We start from the raw sequence: 12,013 nt of genomic DNA, 5'->3' as shown, positions 1-12,013 counted from the left end.
CCTCTGCAATGGAAAGGGAATTGGGTTATGCTGCAGCTCTGAATCTTTATTTGCTTCCTTCACCATGTCCCTACCCTGCAAGGTTCAATACCTTCCTTCTCTTTTATCTCTTCCCTGCTATACTCTTCCTGCCCCAGCCCCTAATTCTTCATGATTTACTGGTCAGTTCCAGGGGCGGAGAAACTTTTCAGCTTGACAGCCGCATTCCCTTCTGAGCAATCTTCTGAGGGCCACGTGCCAGTGCTGGGTGGGGCCAGAGGCAAAAGTGGGCAGGGCATGAAATATAAATTTCATCATTTGTACAGGAGACCAGTTTCAACACACACTCCCAAAGCCCTCTCTATTCTCCATCCAGGCATTGGAGTTCATGGACACATTCCAGCACAGAAGGGCCAGTGAGCAGTGTGGCCTAGGGACAGAGTGTGTGGTCTGGGAGAGTTCTGACAGCCATATAGGGAAGCCTAGAAGACAGCATTTGGCCCTTGGGCCTGAGATGGCCTATCCCATGTTTACCCAGATTATGATTTTGTAGAAGCCACTGATTCTGGTTTGTTAGGATTTAGGTGATCAGATTCCCCATTTAGCCAATAAGCTGGAGTCTGTTAGAAAGCAAACTTTAGTAGCCTACCACTTCACCATCCACCTGAGCTCCTGAAAATTGTGGTGCATACAGATGTTATGTGCAAGCATAAGGCAGCATATATTTTTTTCTACTGTAAAAAGAGCTTGGCTGTCATCATCCCCACCTCACATCAGAGGCGGATTTAGGGGAGCACAACAAGTTCGCCCACATTGGGCACCAAGCCGAGAGGGCTCCACAGGGGGAGCTGCAACAATGGTAAATAATGGATGGCAAGAGGCAGGAGGTGCCGAATTTTGGCATTGCACAGGGTGTCACTGAAATGTTAAAGCCCAAAATCCGTCACATTACATAGGTATTGCATCTGAATCCAGTTATGGTTATTCTCGTTTTCCCCTCACCCGTGCCTCAGGCAGGCTTTCGTTTTTTAAAAAGGTCAAGCACCTTGCAAAAGCATCAATTTGGTCTATGCTTGTGCCAAATTATTACTATTATTACAAGTCAATCATTTTTAGACAAGAAAAACTGCTGCAGAGAGTGGGAGATGTGCTTTCATGATGTCGGCTAATCAGCACTATGCACAGCCAGCTTCTGCTAGAAACTAGCAGAACCAGTCAAAGCTCTGAGCACTAGCCTTCAGAGAAGATTGCACCCGTCCAAAGTGAATGAGTGCAATTCCACTGAACCTTGACTGCCCTAATTATGCATAACTGTATATAATCTCGTCGTCTTATCAGGCTTCTTACGAGAAAATGGAAGGAGTCATAAATGCTATAACTTATTTCTGGGCAGAAAGCAGGGATTTTGTGCTATCAGGAAACACACACAAGAATGTCTGCTTTGTCATCATGTAGCCATTGCTATGGGTACACCTGCCAGCCAACCAGACAGTTGGTGATTAAATTTCTTTAAGTATTGATTCATACCTGCGTGGAAGGTTCTTCATATGACCGGAAAGGCCCTTTGAACATGACAATCCCATTTTGATAGAAGGTCAGGGGGATTGAGTCCAGCTGCTTCAGCCTAGCACCCCCTGCCGTGTGCTCGATTTGGGACATGCCTTCCCCAGCCAAAGCATTTAAATCTTTCAGGTTTGCAAAAATTAAATCAAAATTGGTTTCTGAAACGATGGATTCACCTATGACAAAAGGAGGAGAAATGACTAAGGGGAAGGGAAACTCTCAACACTGCATTTTAACTGCAAAATCTTTTCCAGCATCAAGAAAAGCAATTTCCGTGACAAAGTAATAGAGGAATATTGTCAATAGGACAATATTTCAAATATTAGTGTTGGATTACATAGGGTGGTATCCAATGCACTTGCTCTGTTAGTGCAAGGACTTAGGCTTGTTCAAATGAACTTTCTACCCTCTCCTCCTCCTGGACATGCCCGGTGCCCTCCCCAAATCTGCTCTGGAGGGTTTGGAAAACCCCCAAGAACAAATTATTATTATTATTATTATTATTATTATTATTATTATTATTATTATTATTACAAATTTGGGGAATACAAACAGAAATGAGAGGGAGGAGTTCTGTTGTACAAGCATAAATCCTTGTGCTAAAGTAACAAGTTACTTGGTCATACACTGTGTACAACCCATAGGGACAAATATGGATTTTGTGATCTAGGTGTGGAGTTGTTGCAAAGCAGGGTACATGATACCTCAAGGTTCAGGATAGTTATTAGGAGTTTTTCTCCATTTATGCCCTGCTTTTCAAGGCAAAAGCTTTCAGAAACTGGCTTATGGTACGACTAAAACAGTTTAATTAAAATTAATAAATTGAAAACTTTTTTTCCAAAACCACTTGTGCCTGACAAGTTGGCATTATTTGCTATGAGAATATTGGTAATGCTGATTTGTAAGATTATTAAATGAATGACAATGGGGATAATTTATGATGTATACAATGCCATCAATGTACATAGCATATTATTGAGTTCTGTAAACGAAAAGAGTGGTCTCTACACCAAGGAGCTTACAGTCTAAATGGAAGTAAAGCATGCTCTGTTGTCTTAAGGTATCTAAAACAGGGCAGTCTTTTGTCCCGGCAAACCTGGTTTCCAGTAACGCTTTGACAGCTCACTGCTTTCATCACTTTGTGCCGCCACTTCTCCCAAAGAGTCTGTCCCTTCTCCAACCCAGATCAATCCATAGTCATTCAGAAACAGCTGCATAGGGGGAAATAGGGACAATTTAGACAGGAAGGATGATAGCCTAACCAATGGTGAGAATAGAAAAATGCTGAAGGAAAAATAAAATTGCTACTTTCCCAAAAGGAACTTTTATTTAAGGCTGCAACCCAATTAAATCAATTTTAAATAAGGATGATGTGAAAGTTCCTCAGAGTCCAACTCATATTCAAACCCTGGGGATTTGGAAGACCTGAGGGCAACCAGAACTTAGAGATCTTACTTCCCCCACTTCTCATTGTCTCCTTGTGTTAAGGAGTAAAAAAAAAGGCAAAAGAGAGATTCCCCTCCCTCCCATTTCTGCCTGGAACCATGGTGAGAGGTTGGATGCTTCAAAGGCTCTTGTTCACGTCCAACCCAGTAGCCACCCATAGAATGAATAGAAATTAAGCTCAGATTCATAGAGAAATAATAATAATCTGTCTCTCCCATTAATCTTACCTCCATTTCCCAGACCTGATGCTGCAACTTAAGGCATATCACTTCCAGTTCCTCTGCTCTGCTCACCCAAGAAGATTCAGCTTGCAGAGGGAAAAAAACACCCAAAGATATGTAGGGGTTCCTCATTTTGATTAATATTAAACTGCACAAAGAGCAGCAATAGTCCAAGTCTCTGTTATAAATTAATGTTCTGACTCAGAATGGAAGAGAAGGTTAGTGTTTCACCTTCGAACACCCTTCCAATGGGCAATTCTGGCCGGTTCTGGACTTACTGGTGCCTTAGAGCTTAAAACATGACCTGCATTAAGGTGAGGCCTCAAAAGCTGCTCTCTCCACATGCTCATACACACCCTGCTGTGGCCTGGAGGCTGCCCTTCAGCGACACATCCCTCAAGTCTAGCAAAACCTGGCACCTGCCTCTTGTTGAAGAGAAAAAGAAGCAGCATTGAGACATGTGCCACAATGTTACCTTTTCCTTTCTTAAGGACTTTTATCTGCTCCTCAAGCTCCTCGATCTTCTTATCCTGCAGATCCAAATATAAAAGGCAAAAATTATTACCAGTCACTATTAATTCCATGTCATATATGAACTGCTTCCTATGAAGCATCTCAAAGCCATTTCACAACAGAATAAAATCATATACAAAATAATTGCATCAATACAAGCAGAACAATTGCATATATAGGAAACCAAATTCAAAACCAATACAGATGTTGACTGGGATAAGATTCCACTCTGGAAGCTTGCTCAAAGAGGAAAGTCTTCAACAGACGCTAAAAATACATTAGAGACGACCCGTGTCTAATATGTAGGAGCATGGGGTTCCAAAGAGTAGGTGCTGCCACAATAAAGGCAAGATTCCTTCATGTTAGGTGCTGCCCCCTTCTGTGTTGCAGAGTGATCCCCCTAGTAGTTTAACCATCAATCCCTCTTCCCAGGAACTCTGGAATTGTAGCTCTGTGAGGGGAATAACAACTCTCAGCGCCCTTAACAAATTATACTTTCTAGGATTCATATATTGCTATGAATCAACACACATGATCAGAAACAGACTGATCAGTCCATCCTTCCTCCCACTGTGAGTTTACTGGTAGTGGCTAGGAGTGAATGAGCCTTCTCCATCGTGGCTCTCCGGCTGTGGAATGTCCTCCTCAGGTAAGCTGTACTCTTTGGAGTCTGTAAGCAGAACAGTTGGAGCTACTGCCATACCTGAAGCCCCTCCACTTATACTGTCCTGGGTGGGAGATGGAGGGCAGCTTCATCCTCCTCCCCTGCCCCTTTTTCTGCTGCAACAGCTCCAGGATGGTGTACCAGAGGGGTCTAAATTTGGAACATTGCTGGTATCTGGATCAGCTTAGGATCCAAAGATTCTTGACCGCCAGCAAGGATACTGCCTACAACAGCCAGTGCCTGCCTGCATTTTCAGCAGTGCAGCAGGGACAAAAGCAGAAGATTGTGGGTTTGGATTGCTCTGCTAATTTTCTTTTCTTTTTTTACACTAGGCAAGGACATTTCATTTTCCAAGGCTTTTAAAATTATGCTATGTTTCTTTCAATATTGTTTTTCTCTATTCTTCTGATCTGTTTTTTTTTTTTTAATGTATAGTTTTGTCCTTATCTGGTGTGTTTTTACTTGAGGCATTGCATTCTTAGTCCCATATGGCTTTTTAAAAATTTGCTGTTTTAGCCAATCACAGATCACTCTGTTATAAGGCAGCCTATACATAGTGTAAATGATTGTAATTTTATCAGATTGTAATTTTATCATATTTTTTTGCATACCATGTTGTGAGACACCCACCCACCCAGACTGATTTATGCAATATAGGAAAAAATAATTAAATAATAAACACTTGAATAAATAAAATCTTAGCATGATTCTGAGATCAACTATGACCAGTTTGAACTGTTGCCACGCTAATGCAGTTCCTTTGAAGCCTGGCATTTTCACCTTGTGGTATATTGCCCGTGCTTGGCTCTTGATGCTATGTTCCAAGGAAGCAATCTTCTGCATCATGGAGGCCATCAGCTCCATATCGTTGGGAGCAGACCCTAAAGGCACAAAGTCAACAGATCGTGAGAACAATTTGGTGTCAAATGTTCTATCGAGATGCCGACCCCACAATGGCATGTTGTCCTCCTTGGAAATGGAGCACAGGGCCAGAATGCTTGGTATGTCGTCTGTGTCGGCTCTCTGCCCAAATCCTTGGGGGAAACAACAGAGGACTAGTATCTGGGTCGCCAATGGGGGAAGACTGTGGAGGTGCAGCTATGTTGGATCCCAGACATAGGCTGACATTTCAGTGGTAGGTGGTAAACTCTATTTTCCACAGATTCTCTGCCCAAATGCACACATCTGTAGATGCTCTCTCTCTCTCTAGGATGGGAATATGGCTATTGCCAACCACCCTAGATTTTCTATGTTGTACTCAGAAGGATCAAAACATACAGGAAGCCAGGGAACAATGTTCCTCACCGTGGCATTAACTCCTCCCTTCCTCCTTCTGGATACCCAAAAGAGCGAAAAAGGAAAGAGAAGAAGGAATGGATACAACTGGAGCTAGATGCAACTCACATATACAGTGGTACCTCGGGTTAAGTACTTACGGTAATTTGTTCTGGAGGTCCGTTCTTAACCTGAAACTGTTCTTAACCTAAAGCACTACTTTAGCTAATGGGGCCTCCTGCTGCCGCTGGAGCATGTTTTCTGTTCTCATCCTGAAGCAAAGTTCTTAACTTGAGGAACTATTTCAAGGTTAGCAGAGTCTGTAACCTGAAGCGTATGTAACCTGAAGCATATGTAACCCGAGGTACCACTGTATGCCTTGATTCTTAAGGAATGAAGAGAAAGAACAGAATGTACAGGTATTTGACCTAGAATTCAGTTTCCTGAGAGTCTCAGCTTTTGGTTTTTGGTGCTTTTTTAAAGTTTCTAGACCTTGTGATTGCAAAGATATGGTTGAAAGTGTATAGGTGAGCAAGGCATGTTGAAGTGAGAGGTGGTTGGATAATAATTCTGGTGGCTGGAGATCGAGACCTAGTGCCCTGAAAAGCTCCTTGCCAACCCCTGTGACAAGCAAAATCAGAATAAAAACATGCAACTTTGTTTTTAAAAGTGCAAGAAAAATATGCAAAAGAAAATAAGTTATGCAAAAGTTCTGTTTCCATAACTTATACAGGTTACAGAATTTCATTTGTCTTGACATAGATCCTACATTGCCCAGCTGCACAATCTTAATTCTTTTGAGTACCCCTATTTATTTAATTTTTATCCCCCATCTACAGAGAAAATCTTGTTTACTCCTGGCTTTTAAACTTAAGTAAGAGATGTGCAGGCTGGCTGTTGCACTGCTGACTCAGCAGCCCCCCCCCCCAATCCTTCTGGTGGGCTGCGAGGTTTTTTTATTTTTAAATGTGCTGCATGAACATCTATCTGTTCTATCTGTTCATTAGTCACCTGATTAACTAAAAATAAAAGGAAATGTTTTTCAGGGCCTGGTTAAGAAAAGAAGCAGAAATTATGCGCAGAATTTGTCATGGGCAGAAAAAAACAAGAGGGTGAACTTGGAAAACTCTGTAAATGTGGCTTCACTGGCATGTGGCAAAGTGTGTTGATGCTGGCAAAGAAGAGTGTTGCTTATTGGACAGACATGTGTGAGGTCCCAGAATTCAGTTCCGCTTAAAGGACCTAAATCCTTTACTCTCAGAGGCAACGTTAGTGTGGGTCACTTGGCCTAGCGTGGGAGCAAAAACATCTTCATCAGCAATGCTGTCCATACTCTATGCAAATCAATTTCATATTTTAGATCAAGGCCCCTTGAGGCTCTTTCTGAACCACACCCTTCCGCAGCCCTACTCTCCTTGAATGTTTTTGTCGAGCTGGAATGTGCCCTTCAACTCTGATGAGGCCTGAATGGAGGCTACAGAGGGGTGTGTGTAGAAACTAGCCTGCTGTATAAAGGGAAACTTTGTGTTCATTGCTTTGCCCTTTTTGGTCTCTGTTCCCAGCCACCACTGACATGTGGCCCCGGAAGGCTGCTAAGGCAGGAATGTGGCCCTCAGGCTGAGAAAGGATCCCCATCTCTGTTCTAAATAATCAATCAAACTACATCACACAAATCAATGTCATTTGTGCTGAGATTTTGCACACACTTTCTCAGTATGCATGGTTCTTTCTAAACTTAGGCTACAGGCAGACAATGGGTTTTAAGAGAACTGAAAATGGGTAGGAGGGAGGTTTTGCTTCCCACAACATGTACTTATCTTTGTTTTGCCCCACTGTTGCCTCTGGTCAAAAGCAAGTTCTGCAGGTTTTTAAAAAATACTAAAATAAACTCCTGTAGAACCTGTGTGACTTCACACAACGAACAACAAGGCTTTCAACCTTGAAAAGAAAAACACTGGATTTTGTCCGATTTAATGCTAAACACTGTAGGGTGACATTAAAGCTTCTGCTTTTAATTTCAAACTTACCAGAGTTCCCCATTATGTACAAACTGCAAAACTATTATTTAGTTTGGGATGGGGAACCTGTGGCTTTCCAAATCTTACTGGATTCCAACTCCCATCAGTCCCAGCCACCATGGCAAAAGATGATGAGACCTATAGTGCAGAAACATCTGGAGGGCCATAGGTTATCCATCCCTAGTTTAAATTATGGTTAGTTTGGAGAAGCCAGGTTTAAAGCATGGTTTATTATCCCAGCATGTTTACTAACCAGAGTTCCCTGAGTTTGGACATTTTCAAATGTATTTCCACTATCCTTAGTGCTAGAAGTAATAGAGACTCAAAGCTGAGGTTGTCATGAGTTCAAATTCTGTCCCAGTTACCCAATGTGATCTATACGTGAGGAACCACAAAAGACAAACAGCCCTTGTAACGAGAACATAGAGCACACAATGTCTGAGTTAGCTATGGAAACAGAAAAACAGGAAATAGTGGAAAGTGCTGTGGCCTTTACCATCCCAGACCTTGAATTTGCATGACTGATGTTAGGCATTACCCAAAACCAATCTCATCTCCAGCCCTTCCACTCATACCCAATGTCGTTGGTTTTTCTGCAGTTCCATCTGAGCATGAAGGCCTGCTGATTGGAATCTGAGCTCTGGGCCCCAGGATTTCATCCATCATTGCTGCTTCATCCTCTGTGAACAAAAGTGATCAAATCATTATGAGGAGCACAAAAAGGACTTCCTCTGCTGTGTGGGTGGGTGTACGCATGTGTATGTGTGTGCAAGCAGAAATGTCTGTTGCCTTGAGGAGACAAAGTAGCTAGACTTGCCAACTGTACCAGTTTCCATTGAGAAGGCTAATTGACAAGAAGTAAAGTAAGCTGTAAAAAAAAAGTGAGCCAATCTCTAGATCAACATAAGCTGGTGGACTTTCAATGTAAGATCCTGCTTCAAGATCCTGTCAAGACTAACTACATCTTCTACTTCCCCTGAGGAACCTATCCAGAGCTCTCTAGAGTTATTCCACTTTAATTAATAGCACCCAGAAACTGCAGCTTACTAGATTTTTTTTCAGAATTAGTAAAAATGCTCATATATCTCTAATGGTATATTTAAAACATAGACAAATTTTTGAGTAACTGCTGGGGGGGTGAGGGGGAGGCCCTGAGCCTCATTAGTTACCACAGCCAAATGAGGCAAGGTTTGTAAAGACAACAGGCACCCCCATCTCACAGCCAGCTGACTGGAGCACAGTTGATTTTCCAACTCTGCCATTGACTCCTGGGTAGCCTTAGGTTTCATACACTCTCAGCCTAATTCTTTGCCTGTAAAGGGGAAAGAATAATCCACAAGTTTATGTAGGAACTGATGAGAAATTAGAAAGATCATACACTGCTATATACATAATTATTTGGAACAGGGTAAACAAAGCAATGACATGGATCTTACCACTCACCATTCTGAATGCTCTCTTTGAAATGTGCTGTCCTTTTTCTGAAATCCAGAAGAAATCAGGAGTTTTCACTTATAAAACAGGCAAGAAATCAATGATAATCCATGTAAATGTATACTTCAAACATAACTGATAAAGAGCATGCTTGCAATTTTACACCACAGTTGGGAAGTCATGCCACAGCCCTTTGGTATTCTGATATGAGCACACATAATGAAAAGAGTGACTTCAAGAGCGTGATGTGAGTAAAGGCCACAAAGCCCCTAGATAACTACACTGTAAACACATAGAACCGTTCCTAGTTTCAACTTCTGGTGTGAGGTACATACAATGCTGGAATGAACCTACTACAAACTACAAGAAAGAAGATTCCACCTAAACATTAGGAAGAACTTCCTGACAGTAAGAGCTGTTCGACAGTGGAATTTGCTGCCAAGGAGTGTGGTGGAGTCTCCTTCTTTGGAGGTCTTTAAGCAGAGGCTTGACAACCATATGTCAGGAGTGCTCTGATGGTGTTTCCTGCTTGGCAGGGGGTTGGACTCGATGGCCCTTGTGGTCTCTTCCAACTCTATGATTCTATGAACCTGAAAGCTGGATTCTCTGTTAGAAAACTAACAGGCCCTGGTTTTCTCTGTGGCTCCCACATGTCCAGGTGGTTGTATGAATGAGCCCTCACTTACCCTGGTGTCTGCAACTGGAGTGGCATCCTGCGAATCTTCCCCAGAGAGGAAAGAGGAGACGTCATCATTTACCATGAATTTACAGTTTTAAATTCTAAGGTGGGGGGGGGGAGAGATAGAAATGCATTACAATTTGTGGCATACATATGCAACTCAGAATTGCCCATGTGGTTTATCTATATGATGCACACATCTCTGCACATTGCTAATTTTTGAAGATGTGATAAGACTCCTACAGCATCTCTGAACTCACAGTCCAAACACACTGGATGGAGTGAGGGGTCAACCTAGGCCAACACTCTATCCATCCACATGACTGACTTGACAATTGCAAGGCCAGCTCAAGGAATGTCTAAACTACAACGATACAATCTTTTGCCAAAGAAACGCTTCGCACTCCTGACTGTAAGATTTAGTACCAAACTGAAATACCATCTGAATCTGCCTGACAGCCCATAGAGCACTCAAGTCAGTTACAAATATGGCTGCATCTGTTTCTATCTCACGTTTTTGTGAGCACAAAATGAGAATTTTTTTAGATGTACTCCAGCCTGAGCTCCTTGAGGAAAGGGCCGTGCACCAATGTGCCAAAATAACAATGGAGGGGCAGCACTGGAAAAATATCTGGGGAGAAAGCACCAAATATTATGTGGCCAGATGCAAAGGAACACAGAGCGTAACATTTTGTGGACTTGGGGTCATTTTGTTAGGTGCATGAAGTGTTATCCACAGGTGGCATATCATACCATACACACAGATACAGGGCAGTGGAGAGGAGGAGATATTGTACAGTAAAGCCAGACCTGCAATGTAAGTGGTAGATCATTAGAAAAGGAATCACAAAGAAAACTGTAAGGGTATATTGCAGAGTAGAAAAAGGTGTACAAAAGGACAGCTAAAATGATCAAAGGACTGGAGAAACTCCTCTATGAGGGAAGGTTACAATGTTTGGTGCTTTTTAGTTAAGAAAAAGGGTGATACCGTATGGTAGAAATATATAAAATCATGCATGGTGTGAAGAATGTGGATAGAGGTTTTCTCCCTCTCTAGTAATACAAGATTCAGGGGTTTCTCAATGAATTAAATTCTAGAAGACAAAAAGGAAGTACTTCTTCACACAACACATAGTTAAAGTTGTACCTGTGGAATTCATTCCCACAGTTGGCTGCCAACTTGGATGACTTTAAAAGGGTATCAGACAAACTCATGGAGGATGAGACTATCAGTGGCTACTAATCATGATGGCTATATAGCACCTCCAGTATTAAGAGGTGGTGTGCCTCTAAATCCCAGTTTCTGGGAAACTGGGAATCTAAGTTGGCAATTGCTGTTGCACTAATGTCCTGCTTGTGTAAAGACATCCTGTGTGAGCAGAAAGCTGGACTAGATGGGCTGTTAGTCTCACCCAGAGGAACTCTTCTTATGCTTATCTGTGGGTCTGCAGAGTGCAAAAATATACAAGAACAGTGCCCCAATCATATCTGCCCACTGAGAAAGATTGCATTTGATGAAGAAGGCTGAAGGAAGCCCATGAAAGCTTCTGACATATGAATCTTCCACAGCAAAACCCTGTTCATTCAGCAGTATAGCCTACTGATTTCAATGGGATTTGGATCCTAAGGCTGGGACCGATGGCAGGTGAAGCCCAAGGACATTGGGAGCACCACAAGCTCCCCGCTTCATGCACATGGGATTACAGTTTAGTAGCACAAACCTATATACAGTATATGCTTACTCAGCAGTAAGTCTCACTCTTACTCCCTAGTAAGGAGGATTGGGGTGGCAGCCAAAGGATTGCACACTTACCAGAGAAGAAAACCTCATTAAATTTAAGTGGGGCAAGGATGTTGAGCAAGCATGTACACAGGATTGTGGGGGCTGCTATCCTTTACCCACTTACCTAGAAGAAATTCCTACTGAATCCCGTGGGGCTTACTTCTGAGTAAAATACGTGGGCTGGCATAATTTGTCTTTAAAGTGCCAAGAAGGTTTGCATTGTTTTTGCTGCAAGAGACTTAGCGCGGGTTCCTGGGTGAATTAGGTAGGAGCCGCGCCTGTGAGGATGAAAAGCAGCCTCCCGACCCGTTTTAACAGTTTGCCTGATCTTCACAGTTTAAGGGACTCACCCGCCCATCTTGAGGCTTCAGGCCGGCGCCGCCATCTTGTTTACATTCGGTTGCCTAGGTAACGACTCCAAGCCAGAGCCTGGAGGGA

General features: G+C 42.6%; 1 protein-coding gene across 3 annotated transcripts in view; it reads right to left on the bottom strand.

Moving 5' to 3' along the window:
• The window catches only part of UBXN11 (UBX domain protein 11), a 26,327-nt gene extending 14,314 nt beyond the window's left edge, over positions 1-12,013 (bottom strand). Inside the window, exons 1-9 of one of the 3 annotated variants that reach the window (XM_081204076.1) lie at positions 11,926-12,013; positions 9,800-9,893; positions 9,123-9,160; positions 8,255-8,359; positions 5,167-5,267; positions 3,685-3,739; positions 3,216-3,295; positions 2,639-2,753; positions 1,507-1,718 (exon numbers count right to left, since the gene is read on the bottom strand). In XM_081204076.1, coding sequence (XP_081060202.1) covers positions 1,507-1,718; positions 2,639-2,753; positions 3,216-3,295; positions 3,685-3,739; positions 5,167-5,267; positions 8,255-8,359; positions 9,123-9,160; positions 9,800-9,867 — 774 coding nt within the window. In that variant the 5' untranslated portion in view covers positions 9,868-9,893; positions 11,926-12,013. Of the gene's footprint in view, positions 1-1,506; positions 1,719-2,638; positions 2,754-3,215; positions 3,296-3,684; positions 3,740-5,166; positions 5,268-8,254; positions 8,360-9,122; positions 9,161-9,799; positions 9,894-11,699; positions 11,898-11,925 lie in introns of those variants that run through there. The other 2 variants (XM_081204074.1, XM_081204075.1) reach the window with 2 other exon arrangements.

Source organism: Podarcis bocagei, assembly GCF_964188305.1.
Source record: "Podarcis bocagei genome assembly, chromosome: 7".
Lineage (NCBI taxonomy): Eukaryota > Metazoa > Chordata > Lepidosauria > Squamata > Lacertidae > Podarcis > Podarcis bocagei.
This window is presented reverse-complemented; position numbering and strand designations above follow the sequence as displayed.